The following is a 17,227-nucleotide window of genomic DNA, read 5'->3' as shown; positions in this document are numbered from 1 at the left end:
CTTGTGATCGGGAATCAATCTGATTCTACATACAACTACTCTGAAGTGGATATTAAAAGTTGCTGGAGTTCCTCATTGACAACATCTTCTTAGTCTTTTGAAACCAATGTTACAATTGCGAGAGGAACCAAATGTGTCTTTTTAACTGACCTGTATTTATATTCATATGAAGCAGAAATTATTTTTAAAAACTCTACATGAGAAGATGAAATTTCTGTGGCCTTCAGTATGGCAATTTAGCAATTAATTTCATTTACATATCAACACGAACCCAGTGAACTCGAAAGTCTGCCAATATGTTTCATATTTGGGTGTTTGTACTGACTACAGACGTTAATGGTAAACTAAAAACTAAACTGTATGACAAACGGAACGACTACAATTAATGTAGTAATATTCCACTGTCACCACTCACCTGTATGGTGTTTGTGTCTTTCAACACCGATTCCCGTACGCAAGAACATGTTCTGAGTACGCTCAATTTTTAAACCAACACAGGCTATTGATAAATAAGTTGATGTTGCTTGAGCTTTTTACAATCTCGTTTACTTAGCACTTTTGAAATTATATGGTCTCATTATAATAATGACTTTGTAATGAACATATTCTTAGGTCGTATTTTGTCTGACATGCTTCATACCAATTAGGCCATCTTTGAATACAAATCATTCTGTTTATAATTACCTGCTCAGATCAATAGAGAGGGTTCATGTGATTGTGACAGGTCGACTGGGGATGCTTACTTCTCGTAAGCTTCTGATCCCACCTATAATATTTTCAGACGTCTGCTTTGGGGGTTTTGTTTCGATTGTGTTTTCTTCGCCCTTTCACGTTTTGTAATGTTTACAGTATTGATCACAGCTGGTCATTTTCGCCTTTTACTTTAAATCACTTTGCTATGTAGAGTAGTAACATGGACTCAGTATAGATATTTTGCCTATATGTGAAGCCAAATTTTGTTTATTTTGTGATATGTTGGAACATAGTATCCGTGCAGTTATAGTTTGCTCATTGTTTTGTGTGTTATTTAAGAAATAAAGTCCACGTTATCGTGAATGTTGCAGGATAACCTCCGAGGTCGAGAAATGTTGTCTGAAATATAAAAGCCGAGGCGTTAGCCGAGGCTTTTATATTTCAGACAACATTTCGAGACCGAGGAGGTTATCCTGCATCATTCACGACAACAAGGACTTTATTTCTATTCTACTAACGGCTCTAAAATACAGGTGATCGTTTTCTCTAAAGAGACACGAATTAGGTCACCATGTCGCAATTTCGCTGTTCCATTTAACACCAGAGGGTCAATTGATTGCATAAAATGCAGACGATTTTAACTTTTGTTGGATTAAAAATATCCTTTAATTATTTATAAATTTGCTAGTAACATAGATTGATTAATTTTTATGAATGAAAAATAACAAAATCAGTTGTCTATTTCATTGATTTATCAGTAAAATCACGGGAGTGTAAATGTTGTGGGGAGGCCCGTAGAACAGCCCCATTTGGCTATAAAAATGGATATTTATCAGCTGTTTCAGGCAATACACACGTTTAGACTGCGGAAGACAACACATCGATGTAGTCTAAATAAGTATTAGATTATACAGTGAAATATTTATTTCAACTGTACAGATTTGACATGTGTTTCTGATCTGATAATTTTTTGATGACGTTCGTGATTTATTGGAGAATAATGTCCGCGGCATTTCTTTGATCTCGGCAATAACCGTAGTAGAATTAATAATAGGATGAGGAACTGGAGAAGACAACCATAGACACAACTGCAGCTATCATTGCCATAGAAATACCAGAAATATTTAATATCCAGATACTATAGTGAAACTGAGATTTCAGCCAGTAAAGCTGAATATTCATATCAAATAAATTTTTTTGAGCATCAACAAAAACTTATTTCTGTAACATTTTATTGCGTATTTTGGCATATTTCACAATTACACATGAGGTATGCGGATTTTGAGATGTGATGTAGCTGTATGTATATCTGTTGAACGAACACGTATCAATTTCTTAACCAACAACTGTAGATATAACAATAACAATATTTAGTTTACCATTCTGTGAAAAAATGATAAGCAAGGTGCTCTTTTAAAAAATGCAGTATGACTATGCTTAAAACGAATAAGTTATCTAACAATATTCATGCTGAAAGCAGACTAACAATTGTGCTCACGCACATGTGTCAACTTTCCATGACCGGAAGTCCTTTCCGTTTCCGTTTGATCTTTTCTTTCAATGACGGCGCAAGTTTCACAGTTTGTGGACGATCAAAAATCTGTTCTACATTTTCAGGGCTTGTTTTGTATGTTTGAATTATTTCTAGCTGAAGGAGCTGTCCCGAAAGAATGTTCACTTCCTGTTCCAATTTCTCCAAATTATCCGAATATTTTTCAAAATCCGTTTTTAGCGTATCGTAGGTTTTGACACTTGTTTCCACCTTTTCGGTTATAAGTATCCTTTCCTGAGATTTTACCATTAACTCGTCTTCCACGTTTGAAAGCTCTTTCTCTAGCCCAATAAGAAATTCCTCTAATTCACGAACTTGTTTTACCAAACGTTGTCTTTTCATCTGAAGATTATAGTTTTTCCGCGTTTGGGTCATGGTAATGGACAGAAAGTCGGCCATACTGGATTTCTGTACCTTCTCGTCATGTTTACTCTTCTTTTCCTGTTTAACACCATTTAACTGACCTTCCAGAGAATTTAGTTCAGTTTCGATTTTTTGAAGTTTTTCTTTGTTGCTGTGCAAAAGGATACTAGCTGTTTTAACTGCCTTTTCTATTTTCTTTTGTTTCTCTTTTTGGTTTTTCAAATCCTCTTCTCGTTTTTTGGCTATGTTTCTCGTTTCTTTGATATAGTTATTCACTTCATACATGTACTGCTCGTCCCTATCGAGCCACTTCCGGGCTATACCACAAACATTCTCCATCTTTTCCGCTAGATCAGGAGCGAGTCGAAGTATCGGAAACGCTTTCAGATCACAAGAGACTAGAATTTTTTCTGCAAACTTTGAATTCTGGGAGAACAAATCTTGATGGAGTCCACCATCGTAGGTTTTCATTAGCAGACGCATATTCGTCAGTTCTCGTTCGAGTTCAGAGATATATCCCGAGATTTCCTCCGTGTATCTGTTCGATACTTCCAAACTTATATCCGCATTGTTGTAACTCGTACAATTTTGATTAAGTCTGTTGAGAACATTTGTCTGAAATTTATCCACAAGCGAATGGAACGATTCCACGGTGTGTTTTATGTTCTCCCAAAAACCAGTGATAAATGCAATTTCACCTTTGTCGAATTCCGCAGCTTCGCGTAACTGATTCAGTAAAGTTACAATCCGCATTTCGCTATCAATCACTTCTAGTTTTATATTCTTTCTCCGGAGTTCATTGTTGGCCGTAAGGAAATGGTCGTTACATTCTTTTAGGTACTGCAAATAGCTGTCTTCATCAGCTTCATTGCAGCCATAGAAAGAAAGTCTCGTTTTGCTCACGTCGTTTTCCGCATCCGAGATTTTGTTGCGTATGAATTCTAAACCATCCAGGTACGCCCGCTGGAGACCAGCTCGCATCGTTGTCATTGTCATGGCGACTGCTTTGGTTTGATTCTGAAAAAGGAAATCAGTGAAAAATTAATCAGATGTTAAAATTTCATGAATTTCATCAATGTGCTGGAAATATGAGTAGTTTTACGATAATAGGTGTGCAGATAAAACAAAACCTTTAATCAAAATACTTTACGCAGATATCTTGCATTCCAAGTTAAACTAAATTTTAGAGTACACATACTTCGATTTTCTTGTTTGAAGGTCTTGTAAGAGTTAAAGAGTAAACAAGAAATCTTGCCATTCATTCTGAATGTTAAATCAATAGAATATCACACTCGTTTCATTAAAAATGAACCATGATTGAGGTCCATTAGGCAATGCTATACATGGGTGCAAAAAAGCTGAAAATTCAAGGTTGATTTGATAAAAAAAAAAACTGAAGGGTCAATAGATTGAACCGAACCTTTAAAAATTCCTTGAAAGAATTTGGACTTGTCATCAAACTTAAAACAGTTACAGTTGTTTGAACTCAGCTATTTTACAAGCAATTATAACGCACTGACAGCGATGTCGTGATAAATGGAAGCTACCCTATTTTTAGTGTTCTCACAGCAGAAGTATTGCTGCTTACGTTCATATAACCATGTAGTACAATATTTTTATAAAGCTTTACAAAATTAATGATTATGTTTACCAAGGAGCTTCTTGGAAATGCCCATAACCACTTTTTACCTGGAAATTGAATCGAACGCTGCAGTCAAGAAAATTATCTCATTACTTTAAGGTGCAAGCTTATTGTTTTACAAAAGCAAGCGATATTATCAACGGATCTTCTGAAGAGCGCCTCTCCAAAAGACTATAATTACTGAAAGTTCTTGTTATTTCCGTTGATCACATCGATTTTTATGAAATGCGTAGGTACTCTTTAAAACATCTCGAACAAACCAAATCAATTTTACCATCATTTATAGGTACGTGATCTCTTAGCATAATTCAAACTTATCAAACATTGTTTGTATGAGACTGCCATAAAATGAATTATACGTGGAAGGCGTCTGAAAATGTATGTTTGATTTAAACAAGTGATGACCTCCTAACACATGATTATAAGTAAAAGACTGCGAGAAGAAAATTAATGTCAGCATTTACTCCATAAACAGAAAAGTCAGTTGTCCCCTGAGAACTTAGTACTGAGTGAATTGCACATAAAATATTAGAGAGAAAGAAAGATTACTTTGGTATTATACAAAAATAAACACAGAGTATCAATGTTGAAACGATGTTGTTTTAATTTTTAACCAAAACTGGACGAATTAAATTGCAAAATTAGGTACTTTTGCTGAGAGAGAAAACCTACCTCCTCTAATATTGTGTCCATTATCGAAGAATTTCATATCGACTAAAAATTATTTTCCTGATTATTAATTAAAACCACTCAAAAACCCACGAGATCTATCCAGTTAATAACAAAATGTCTCCCCTTAGATGTTTTGTAAACAATTCTTCAAACGCCATGTTTCTTTCATATTAATGATTGAAATATTAGAGCGAGGCTCTCCGAGGGAATTAATTTAAAGTCCTCACTCGAATGACTGCGATAGAACAATGACCAGTTCTAGCCGAGTTTATTGCGGGATTCCATATTTAAATTATACACATTATTGACTTTAAGATTGTGTGTGGAAGTCATCCCATTCAAGGGCTTTCCGTTTGTTTATAGTGCAAATCATTTTTGGCTGCTTAGTTCCCGTAAATTTTGTAATTAAATTTATCAGATTTTCTCCTTCGTAAATTTACTAGTGCTGAGGACTGGTATAATTGCAGAGACATATAGCTAGATCGAAGAACATCGCGTTTTTGGGGGGGGGGGGGGGGGGCACAGAAATTCAGGTAATTAATGGGGAAAATTGAAAGGATTTCAAAAAATTACACGATGAAGGCTTCTTATCACGAATGTATATGTAGTGTAAACGTATTCAAAATGAAGTCTTTTCTTCTGAGATTTAATCGATTACTTTCACTTCTTAAATCTTTGAGAATCTTTAGAGGCTGCATTCGAGCTATTCAATTAATGCAATGCCTAATATTTTGTGCTGATATTAAGATATTCCATCTCACAAATCTGATAAAATAGGATCAGAAGATTAAGCTATATTCTTAAAGGATTCTGAAACGAGATAACAGAACCAAAATTTAAAACATTAATTGTTTCTCGACGAATGTTTTTACAACAAACTTTAAACCGTAGCAGATTTATCAGCACCAATCAGACGAACATCCGAAATTTGATTATTTGCCAACACAAACCAATTTTGTACAAAAGAGATCGTACATAAATAGAAGATAGCGGTCTTTATTTGACACTGTCACAATTGTGTAAAATGAGTCGATGCAAAATTCTTTTTAAGACCTACCCTGGAGTACGCTCAAAGATTGGGGATATACACAGGATATAGAAATATGCAAAACATTCAATTACACGAGTCGTGGAAATTTATTACTTAAATTTAAAGTTTCGTTTAAATTTCAAATAATTAAATCCTTTCAAACATTAAGTACACTTCTACAAAACGAATGACCCTGTGTACAGTGTCTCGGGAGAAAGTATCAATATTTGTTTAAAGGACTTATTAATTTCCATACGATATATTCTATTTTTTACAATAACAACTCTAAAAAGAGACAAATTTTAATTCAAGCAAACAGCCAAACACATGTTACCGTTATATATTTTTAAAAAAGTGACTGAACTTGGTGTTAGTAAATATATTCTGAGTTACACGTCCCCGCAAACTTACAAAAAAAATTGATAAATACTGAATCTTTTCATAATGCAAATATATTGATGCATTTTAGCTCACAGTCGATTAAATCTTAAAAGAGGGATAAAAGGCTTTCGATCCCAACATTTAAAGAAAGTAAATATGAGAGAGAATGTATTTCTACGTTTTCGAATAATCGACATATGTTAGGATTCAACAATGCAAATTTTGATTTTCCTCCTTTAAACAGTGAAGCTTATGGTAAAGATCGAACCAAAACAATTTAAGGCACTTTGCAAAATTACTCACATCTTCCTCAATTTTGTCCGTTTTCGGTTTTGATGTTTTTGTTTTTTTGCGTTTGACGCTGTTCGGTAAAGCACCGGGATGGATTGAGAGAGCTCCAACTTGTCCCGAAGTTCTTGGTAAAGTTGCCATAGTCACGAACACAATTTACACAAAACTGAGCTCACGTCAAAAACTCTATATACTTTGACAAACACTCTGCAGAGTAATAATTAACACTTCCGCTTCTCCTAAGTAAAGCAATACCAAATGTTTCAGCTACAACCAAACAATTTAAAGGTGTTTTGGAAGAAACTTATGGCGTGTATAAACACCAACAATGCTTGTCTGTTTGAACATCTGATTTTAGCAAGAAGTAATCCTTTCGAGTAAACACTTGAACGATAAACGGAAATCTCCATATATCCCGAGTATGTCCAATAACAAGAAAACTGGTGCCACAAGGTGAAAAGAATTCGTCCACAAGATAATTCGCTAGAAACTAGGAAACAATTGTTGCATTCAGCGACCTCCTAGAACATTTTTCCGTCTAAGGAGGTCGTAACTGAAAGAGAAAACCTTTAGAACATGTTAATTCAATCAAAGCGCTGTCCATTATAGGATTTCCTTGATCAAATTAGCAATCGATATAGCAAGGTAACCATAATCGAAAACCAAAGCCATCTGCTGAGATAATTCCTTCGTTCACAAAGGTTGCCAGAGAGAGAAAGTTTGATTTTTTTTCCTCCAGAATTTGCTGCGATTCTCTGCTGGAGTCCACAAGCAAGTGAATTAATCACTTTATTTTGAGGCCTATTGTACAAGTTTTTTTGTGTCTTATTATGATATGCATTCAGAGCATTAAATACCCCCATAACAATGCAGCATCGTTACGATCCCATTGTTGGGCCCTCAAAACTTTGGATCTTTGGTAATAATTGTTGACTAAAGAATGACTTTATCCCTCTTATTAAATGGCGTTGGAGCGGACTATTCTTCCTTTGTAAGGTATCTATATAAATACCCTCTTAACATATGCCTTAAATGCGTTGGGGGTTTCCTTCTCTGATTGATAATAAATTTATTAGCTTTTGTAATCGTTAAGGTTTACAAAGGCCTCTGGGTAACCGAGTTCAAAATTGTGTATTGCAAATAAAATGATAGATTAGATTGATAACTGCGGAATCCGTTTTGGCATTTTTAATCGGACCTTGGTTTGTATTTGCTGAGCTTTGTAAACAATGTAGTGTGTATGTTTTACCGAATAGACAGTCATATTCCTAAAATCACCAATCAAATATTATTTCCGCAAACACTTGAGTTCAACATCTAAGGTAAAGAAAAATCAATAAAGAAAAAAATGATGAACGATTTAACTTAATGCTCTTGTCAGACATCTTGGAACTGAGGTTATCAAACAAAATTTCTTGAAAAAATACATGCAGAAAATAGTTTATTTTACAAATTTTGTAGTCCCCGCAAAGAAACAGTAAAAAAGATATTAACTTATTCCATGACATTTTGATACATTAAATAAAGCATGAACAAAGTTGAATCTTAAAGAATATCACTACCATGTTGCCATCTGTGTACTTTGTACACGTATTATAAATTGACCTTTTAATTTCCGGACAATTCTATTCCGAGGAATTTCATTGGTTTCTTATATTGTACCAGGAATTGCTGTATTTTGATAACATATTGCCGCTTGTATAGGAAAAGAAAGTTACCCAATGTATAAAGAATTAAAAGCTTTTACCGATTAATTATGCTGTTGGTCTGCAATACATTCTTTATATTCTGAGAGTTAAGTGGTTCGGATTAGCTTTTTCTGTGTCACAGAATCAACAAGTCTGTTAGAATGTTTGGCCCCCATGAAAAGGACAGAACAAAAAATCATTAACAACCACACTCAGTCATGAAATAAACATTCCAAAATAGGGCGATGCCTTTTAATTTTCTTTGCGTTTGTTGAATTATTCGATCGTGTAAAATTTCTCATTAATTTCCAAAAGCAACGAACAATATTTACCATTTATGATAGAAAAAATTAATGACGGTTGAATGTTTGACATCTAAACAAGCAGGCTACAATGTGTGTGTAATAACACACCGTTAAACTACCGAAAATTATAATTTAAGAACTTCGTTTGATGTCTTTTAATGCTATGACCAAAGACCATCATGGTATTGCTAATGGCATGACATTTCTGAAAACTTTGGCATATATTTAAGAATGTCAATATAAATACCGTTATGTCGCTATAAATTGAGCTTCATCTTTAAATAATTTAATCAAGCGTAAACCTTAATGTTTAGAAACATTGACATGTTATTGCCAATTTTGACTACAGATTTGAAAAAAAGAAGGGAAAATGGAATCAATATATGTACAAGTCGGTGTTAAAAGTACATGTACTTCATTTTAAGTTAAATAAGTTTTTGAGAAGAATTACATTTTATTCAAATAAACCTCCAATTTTACAATACAAAGGACTAAAATCTTGAATACTCTTTGTCATTGAAAGAAGAACTGTTTATTCTACCATAAGTATATTATAAAAAAAAATGATTTTTTGCAAACTAACACGAATCATGATCTGTCACTTACCCCTAGGGTATATATTTTTCCGCCATATTTTTCGTATCCTATGAAATCCATCATGACTATAACTTTTTTTAATCTCGACTACCACGAAGTCAACAGCTACATCTGTTTAATTGTCTAATCTTCAGTCAACTATTCCGAACCACCCTTGAAATACAGGCTTTTTATTCTGAGTAAATAATTTTTTGGTAACATGACCAAAGTTATTGTTCATATTAAAAGCTAAATTCGAAATTGAATCCCAACATGGCATGAATTAGGACCACGAGATTTAATCTCCTCAAGATATTTAAAAATGGAGATGTAGACAAGGTTTAATTATGATTATCTTAATAAATCATCGATTAGGGCAGTGACTTACTAACTATATAGAAGCACTAATTAAAAAAAGGCATAAAAAAGAGTCAAAAAGTGCGAACAAAGAGATTCTGTATTATCTTACGTCACCAAGTTAATTCAAGTATAATGTTGTGTAAGGTGATGGGTGTCTCATACATTATTTTTTTTTTTTAAATCAGATAAAAAAAATCATTGACTAAAATTATATGCTCTTAGGTGAATTGATTTTTAACATAATTCAATAAATAATATATGTTGTTTTGCACAAATTGTGCAGTTCCTTTTTTCACACGTTAGCACATAATTCAATAGTTCTTAAGAGAGAATAAAATATCAAGTTATAACTAATGATGAAGCTGGTTCATTGTAACTGAATAATGAGAAACCATCTTTGACAGCTGTGTTTATTCAATTAGCTAATCTTTTTTTCTTGCTTAAAGAAAATAAAAGTATTCACATACATTTGATATAGTAATTTCTAGATCGTGTTTTGTTGCTTCCCAGTGTCTTCAATGTTTGGAATAGTTACCATAGTTACCTTTGTGTAACATGATCTTAGCTCGTCTTCCTCTTAAAATTTATTTCAAGTCTATTTTCAGATGATCTTTTCTTTTTTAATTTTTTTTTTGGGGGGGGGGGGTATATGTTTCCTATTTCAACATTTTTGAAACTTGGTCATGGTCAATGTTTTGAATACAAAATTAAAGTACATATCATGCAAGAAAATTAACAAACTCTCAAGCCTGAAGTGCAATTAAATAAACACCCAATTATCATAAGAGTTCTAAATATCTGCGGTAAGCATATGTGCTTAAACCTTTTCTATCTTCACAATTATAAAGTCTCTTAGAACTGGAATACAACGAAAAAAATCATTAAAATCTTCAGCTAGCACTGTTTTGCAAAAGGCATCTTGATAAATGAATTTAAGATTATAAGTATTATTAAGGTCGCCATGTCATTTAGTGTATATATCCCTTCCAAAGAACTTGAGTGGAGTGGTATTTTCTTTGTTACAAGGGATTGCCATTGTCAAGCAAGTCTCCTCAAAGTTCTCTTCTTTGCCTATCGGATTTTTTTTTTTACATTAATGTCAAGCCTTTATTGAAGCAAATTGACGTCAATTTTTTTTTTCAAAATGGTAAAGGCACCTTGTGTCTGACCATTTATCAGTAAGCCTCTCCAGAATGACTTTAATATACGTTATGGTACGGTGTAAGATTTTTCATGATCTGGGATTAACTTAAGAGATGCTTAACCTCTAGTCCGACAAAGGATATTTCATGGTCCCATCAACGCTTATTTTTATCTAAATTCCATTGGTCAGAAACAAAATCACGGAGAAAAAATATATTGGAATAAAATTGTCTGAACCATATAAAATCATCACAATTATATTCCCAGCAGATTCTGTGATACTGATCCTTATGTTAAATGAATACTTTTTTAAAAGGGTTCTTTAATAGAAACTTCCAAACTAAAACAATTGTGTTTGAGAGTATTGGAATAAAAGGTAGTAGCTTATGAAATTTAAAAAAAAATGAACTCAAAGCTAGCACTAAAAGGGAGAATCCCTTTGTAATATGTATTTTATTTCAAGGTTTTTGTTGACAGATTTGAATATTTAAATACCCTTCAAAACTTTGTATGATAACGAATGTTTTTCCAACTCCTGTTCAAATACATTGATCCTTTTATTGGTTTCGTCCTCTCCACAAGATTGAAAGATTTGAACATTTTATACGAGTAAACAGCTATCAGTTGTAATTTGCATCAACGATGGGGGTTCGCACTTACTCACAAGACATCAACACCCCACTGGACACCCGAAAGTATAAAAAAGAGAACCGTTTAATACCATTTGCGTCTGCAATGGTCCTTTATTTGAAGTACAGGATAAATTAATTACAGCAAAGTGCGATCAAAGGACTAGAATTCTAAACATAACGCTTCCTTTGGTTGAAATACAATGATTGTTAAATTTTCGGTAGATATGCTTGGGCTTTTTAAGATATGTTATCATTTCCCTCTTCTTTGCTTGTATTTCTTTACTCTATGACGTATCTTTCTTTTGTATAATGTGCTTGTTTAGCTCAAGAGTAAAGGAAATGGGTGATGTTTTTATATTTACAAATGTATTTTAATTATTGAATTCCTTCAATCTTAATATAGACATTCATGAATGACATAACGGTACTTTAAAATTCTTGGTATTCCAGAATATAAAACAGACCACCCTTTGACTTCTCTAAACTTTTTTTTAGATATTAACAAACGCTGTGCAAGACATATTATAGGATGTCGTGTTATGTGACATTATCTTTTGTTGCCTTTCAAATTATTTTATCAAGTTTTTGCAGGAATAAAAAAAAATCTTGCAAAATCAAATTTACTAGACAATAATGATCGTGCTGTTTAGTGTGATCATTGACCAAGACATTTTGCGATTTTAGTGATAACCAATTTCGTGATACAGATTAAAAATCGAATGTTTCCCAGTATTTACAATAAAATCGTGAGAGAGTGCATTAAATCTCTGCATTAATCAATCACAATTCTCTGAATTAATTCCTAAAAATAAATATCGTTTGATTTCATCACCAGATTTTGTTTGCACTCGGAATGTCTTGGTGTTCAATGTTTAGCAATAGCAACGTCTTTCTATTTGATTAACTGATTATATTCGCCATATCGAGTCAACAATGTCATTTCTTATATTACACTTTTCAAATATTTGGGAGAAGTTCGTTAGACAAGGACCATCAACAACGTGTTGGTGAATAAATATGTAAAAAAGATTAAAATTTAACACTTGGTTTTCGTCCAGATTTACCGCTTAACTCTTGCCTAATTTATGAGATTCGAAAAAAGAAAAGAAATCCCGATCAAATTAAATTTCCCCCATCCACCCTCGCTGCACGATACAACTTCGATCAATCTACCAGCCCTAGAGTATCAATATAAAAATTATGTAAGAAATACATGTACGTGTAGATAATTTAAAAATGTCAGTTTCAAAAACTGATGTTTGTTTAAGTGCAAAAGTTCTAAGAGCAACATAAAATAAATTCATATTTTTAAACAATTTTATAGTTAAAAGCTTTAAAGTCTGCAACATAAAATGTCTGTTGAAATTAAAAATCAGTAGCTTTGATTTGCCGAAAACGTGCCATCAATACCAAGTTTCTGAGAATGAAAACGTTAATTAAATGCCCCAAGAGCAAGCTTCAGTTCCCTTATGCAAAGTTGCATTAACACAGCGTTAGAATCGATGAGATTCTAATAGATTTTGCATATTAATATTGTAATTTAATCTGTTGAAACCCGAGTTACTACATCAAAAACTTGCACGTTTTTTTTAACTTGCAAGGACTAGAAAGTTGGACAATACATGCTTCTCAAATTATATGAAATGCAACAGACACTGCATTTAATTTTCGCAAAATGATTTTAAGTACTTGTAATCTGTCAAATTAAATTTGAAATTTGTTAGTTTCGTTAAATCTATTAAAAATACCTTTGTTGGTATGCCTAGGTGTGTGATAAATAGGTAATGAAAGGCTTCAAATGTGTACGTTTGATGTCAGAATAAGGGAAATAAAGATCGTCCAAACAAAATTACGTAACCTAAAAGATATCAAGATATTCAGAACAAAAATCAAGTATTTTCGGCACTTAAAAACATATTCTCTTATCATTCATCGCCTGTAATCTTCCTTTATCAATTTCTAGAGCCATGGTTCAGCTCGGAGAAGAAAATCACAATATGATTTTGCTCTTATCAGAAATATGAAAGCTGTGTCAATATGTTTCATAATACATTTAATTCCCAGCTGTGGAGATCGTGTTTGACATCCATATGAACATGTTGCTACTTCGATAACAGACCCATTCCTATTTTAAAAACTCTCGTCTGCCTAATCAATCCCGAGTTTGGTAGGTTCCTTTGCGGGGGACATGTTTAGATGACGATTACCGCAAATCGTTCGGAAGTTAACGAGCGTTTTCATTCAAATTATTATCAGGAGAATGTGATAAATTCGTTGTCACCCTAGAAACAACAAACCTATTCAACCCGAAGGAAAAGTAGAAACAAGATAATTAGCGACTTCCCAATAGGTTATTTGGCTAATAAAAAGTTGAGATAACACAACTGTTTGGGGTGGCTTTTTACGCAACAGAATGTCAGAAATCGTGTTTTCATTTGGTTTTTGTAACAATAACGCTGTAATGAAGATATGCACTACGAAACCTGTGCAATTGTTGGAAACCGCTTTTGTTTCTGCAATGTCATTGATAATTGACACTCTGGGTGACGCAGCAGATCAAGCTATCTGGAGATCATGGTTTGAAGTAAATGTCTTAAAAATAATACTTTGTAATCAGTGCTCAACCATTATATTACTGCGCATGCAATTTAAAGCGGAAATTAGAGTAACTCTGTAATGTGTTCGGCCTCATACATTGTACAATCCCAAGATACTGAAACAAAAATTGACATCATTTGTCAATCTCTGGCATGGAAATGTTAAATATGCGTATTTGTGCTTCACGAAAAGTTTGCCGAAGATTCGTGGATACTTAATCAAAAAGAAAATTGTATTTTGCTGATAAAGTTCTATGATAAACTACCATATATATATTATATATATTACAATGTACATTTAATCAATAAAAGGGCACATGGTTCAATCGCGTTAAAAACAAATACCAGCAAAGCCCGACCATAAGTGTAAAGACATATCCCAAGAGTGAAAACCAGATATGAGTTGAGCATTACAAGACCATCAAAAACCGAGACAGGCTACTGACAGATAAGTTGACGTTACAGGGATTTCAACAACCTCGTTTAATGTCAGCAATTCGTAAATTCAATGTTTGTTATAATAACCTTGTTAACAAAAATAACCTGTCATTGGGTCGTATTTTGGCTGACGTGTTTCATTATACCAGTTTGTTTTTATACAAAATTTGAATTTTCCGTCAACCTGATCAATACACAGGGCTCACGGCAGGTGTGACCGGTCAACAGGAGATGCTTACTCCTCCTAAAGGCACTTGATCCCACCTCTGGAATTTCCGGGGGTCGATTTTTTTTTTTAGATCGATCACTGTTCGTTATCTTCACCGTTTTCATTAAATTTTATAAAGAAATGAATGGACATTACATCATATGAAATATTTTATGCTGAAATATTCAGAGATGATATAAAATTTCTTTGAAGATTCTAAACGTATAAATTTCCAATAAAAGTTTAATTCATGAGCATACAAAGAGTATTGACTGAGTAATAAATGCAAAGCAACTATAAAAAAAAAATCACAGAGATCATATTATGCATGATAAATCACTCAGAAACTGATCAGTTATACAAATAAACACAAGTTAAACATTCTATACTTTAAACCTCTTTTTTTTTTTTTAAATTTTATAGTTCAGACGGTACCTAAATATGTAATGATGTGTAAGTGATTGAATTTCATCTTCACCTCAACAGACAATCCCAAAAGTTAATTAAATACCATGCCATTAGCATACTCGGTGAAAATTTAATTTTATCCCGAGATATTTATTTTGCAGATTGCTCTGTGCACCAGCGTATGTATATCAACGATACAGAAAATTCTTTGGTATGTAAAACGCCAAAGTCTCTCCTTATGTCACAACACAAAAAGCCATTTTGCTTAATTTGGAAGAGGAAATAGTTTGAATAGAAGTTATTTAAAAGCCTTGTCAAATTGGATTCCTCGAAGTATATGTCAGTTCTAAATTAAATAATAGAGAAGGGGTATGTTTATCGTTTTAAACGGTCGGATCCGCGGTTAGAATCGGATAAATAAATGAATTATTTTATTTACATGTATTTATTTATTTATTTATTTATTTGGAGGGACAAACAACTGACTACAGTAGTCTATAACATTGGTAAATAATTTGTCGCTCATTGATTTTTATAGGAGGTTCTAAAATCTCTCGAAAGGATAAAAGGTTAAGAAATTTCACCGATGACGTTAATTAAAACGCAGGTTTTTATGAGTCACAAGACACTTAAAGTGTTGAAAATACCATTTATTCCTTCGACACTGGACAGCTTAATCGATAACTTCAAAGCGATCGATCTGATCAATATATTTCTCTCTGATTTGGGACCTTATGTTACAGATTAGTATGACGCCAGTCGGTCCCTATATAAAGTCTCCCTATCGCTAGCTGTCCCAGCAATCAGTACCGACCCAGTGCTAAGTACTTACCCCCAGAGGGCGCTGATTGAAACTTTACTAATGCATGAGGTCAGACCTTACCATCTGTCATAGTGACAAGCTTCTTACATTCACTCAAATTGTTTGCTCTCTTGTTTTGAAGATTATGAATTTACATATATGGCAAATTTTCTTGCATTGATCTTATCAAAAGTAAACTTTCAAGACAATTCTCCAATGGTCAAGAACCTTTTTTTCGATACTGACTGAAAATTTAATCACAGCAAATCCCATAGTTCTTATCGGAAAGAAAATATATATGTAACAACTCACACCTGGTGATTTAGAATCCTTATACTTTCTGACCAAAAAAAAAAAAAAAAAAAAAAATCAAACTCAAGTAAAATGAATTCTAAGACAAGGTAGACAGACTTCCTGATAGACAAGTTCTAAGAATTTCGGCAGTGGGTTTCATATTGACCAGGCAATGATAATGTTGAAGCTTAAATAACAATGACCATAAACGTTTACAAATATTTCAAATATATGGTAAAAAAAAAATTCAATTTAAAGCTGACATCCTTAAGAAAGCTAAAAATATAGATATTGTGTCTCAACAATCCTTCCTTAGGAAAAAAAACCCCAAACAAACAACAAACAAAACAAAACAAGACAAAAAAAAGCTCTTCCTTACCTCCTCTTTCTGAGCGGGTACATCTATAACCAACTGATCTATCTGCTCATTGTTGCTGGTCGGGTTCGCCTTTTGGTCCTCGTTGGTCCGTTTTGGACGCCGGACTTTTGCCGGACGGAGTACCATAGGCTTGGTATATGGGATCGTCTGATGCTGAGCTGTTCCCAGCATGGCGAAAATACCACCATTAAATAAAAAACCTCCAACAAAGCCCTTCTTATGCAGGTATCAGTGTGTCTTTCTCGGGTATAAACATCATAATTCCACCTTATTGATTTTTCATCTTCTCTCTATTTTGATTTAGAAATATTTTCTTCCTGGCTGTGTGTAAGCTGTGCAGAGGAATCTTCTATAAGCTCTCCTTGTCGTTCTCTGCTCTGGTATTGTGCGAAAATTCAATAACGTTATCCTACTTTTTTCACACCAAGGCAATAATAAATTCTTTTTCCTTTTGGAATACTTTCTCAGTGTATTTCTTATCTTATCCCCATAAAGAACCACGTGATCTTTCGTGTGTTTGCAATAGTGTACGATTAGTGGCGAGGTATACGAAGATCTCTAATACAAATAATGATTGCTTTGACTTCTTCTCCGGTTTACATTCAAATCCGAATCACTTCATGGTCGTCTTCTTGTCAATTGTGCCACGTCTATTTAAACATTTTACCTCACCATAAAAAAGATAAATTTAAAAGTTAAAAATATCAGTCTTTCACTTTTATTGAATATTAATGTTTTCTAAAGATAAAATTGAGGCATTTAAATATCATAGG

At 33.3% G+C, this 17,227-nt stretch overlaps 1 protein-coding gene across 2 annotated transcripts; it reads right to left on the bottom strand.

Moving 5' to 3' along the window:
• Window positions 1-1,926: 1,926 nt before the first annotated feature.
• On the bottom strand, window positions 1,927-17,096 carry LOC133191859 (calponin homology domain-containing protein DDB_G0272472-like). 2 transcript variants are annotated; one of them, XM_061327595.1, is made up of 2 exons: window positions 16,455-17,096; window positions 1,927-3,625 (listed from the first exon to the last, which is right to left on the bottom strand). In XM_061327595.1, the coding sequence occupies exons 1-2, from the start codon at window positions 16,623-16,625 to the stop codon at window positions 2,201-2,203; spliced, it is 1,596 nt and encodes a 531-aa protein (XP_061183579.1). In that variant the 5' UTR covers window positions 16,626-17,096; the 3' UTR covers window positions 1,927-2,200. The 2 variants fall into 2 exon arrangements, with proteins under 2 accessions (XP_061183579.1, XP_061183580.1); XM_061327596.1 differs by lacking the exon at window positions 16,455-17,096 and adding an exon at window positions 6,637-6,802.
• Window positions 17,097-17,227: the final 131 nt, after the last annotated feature.

This window comes from Saccostrea echinata, unplaced genomic scaffold (genome assembly GCF_033153115.1).
Source record: "Saccostrea echinata isolate AGI-Se365-2 ecotype Australia unplaced genomic scaffold, CSIRO_AGI_Sech_v1 ptg000025l, whole genome shotgun sequence".
Classification (NCBI taxonomy): Eukaryota; Metazoa; Mollusca; class Bivalvia; order Ostreida; family Ostreidae; genus Saccostrea; species Saccostrea echinata.
Note: the sequence above shows the minus strand (reverse complement) of the source record. Positions and strands in the feature narration are given on the sequence as shown.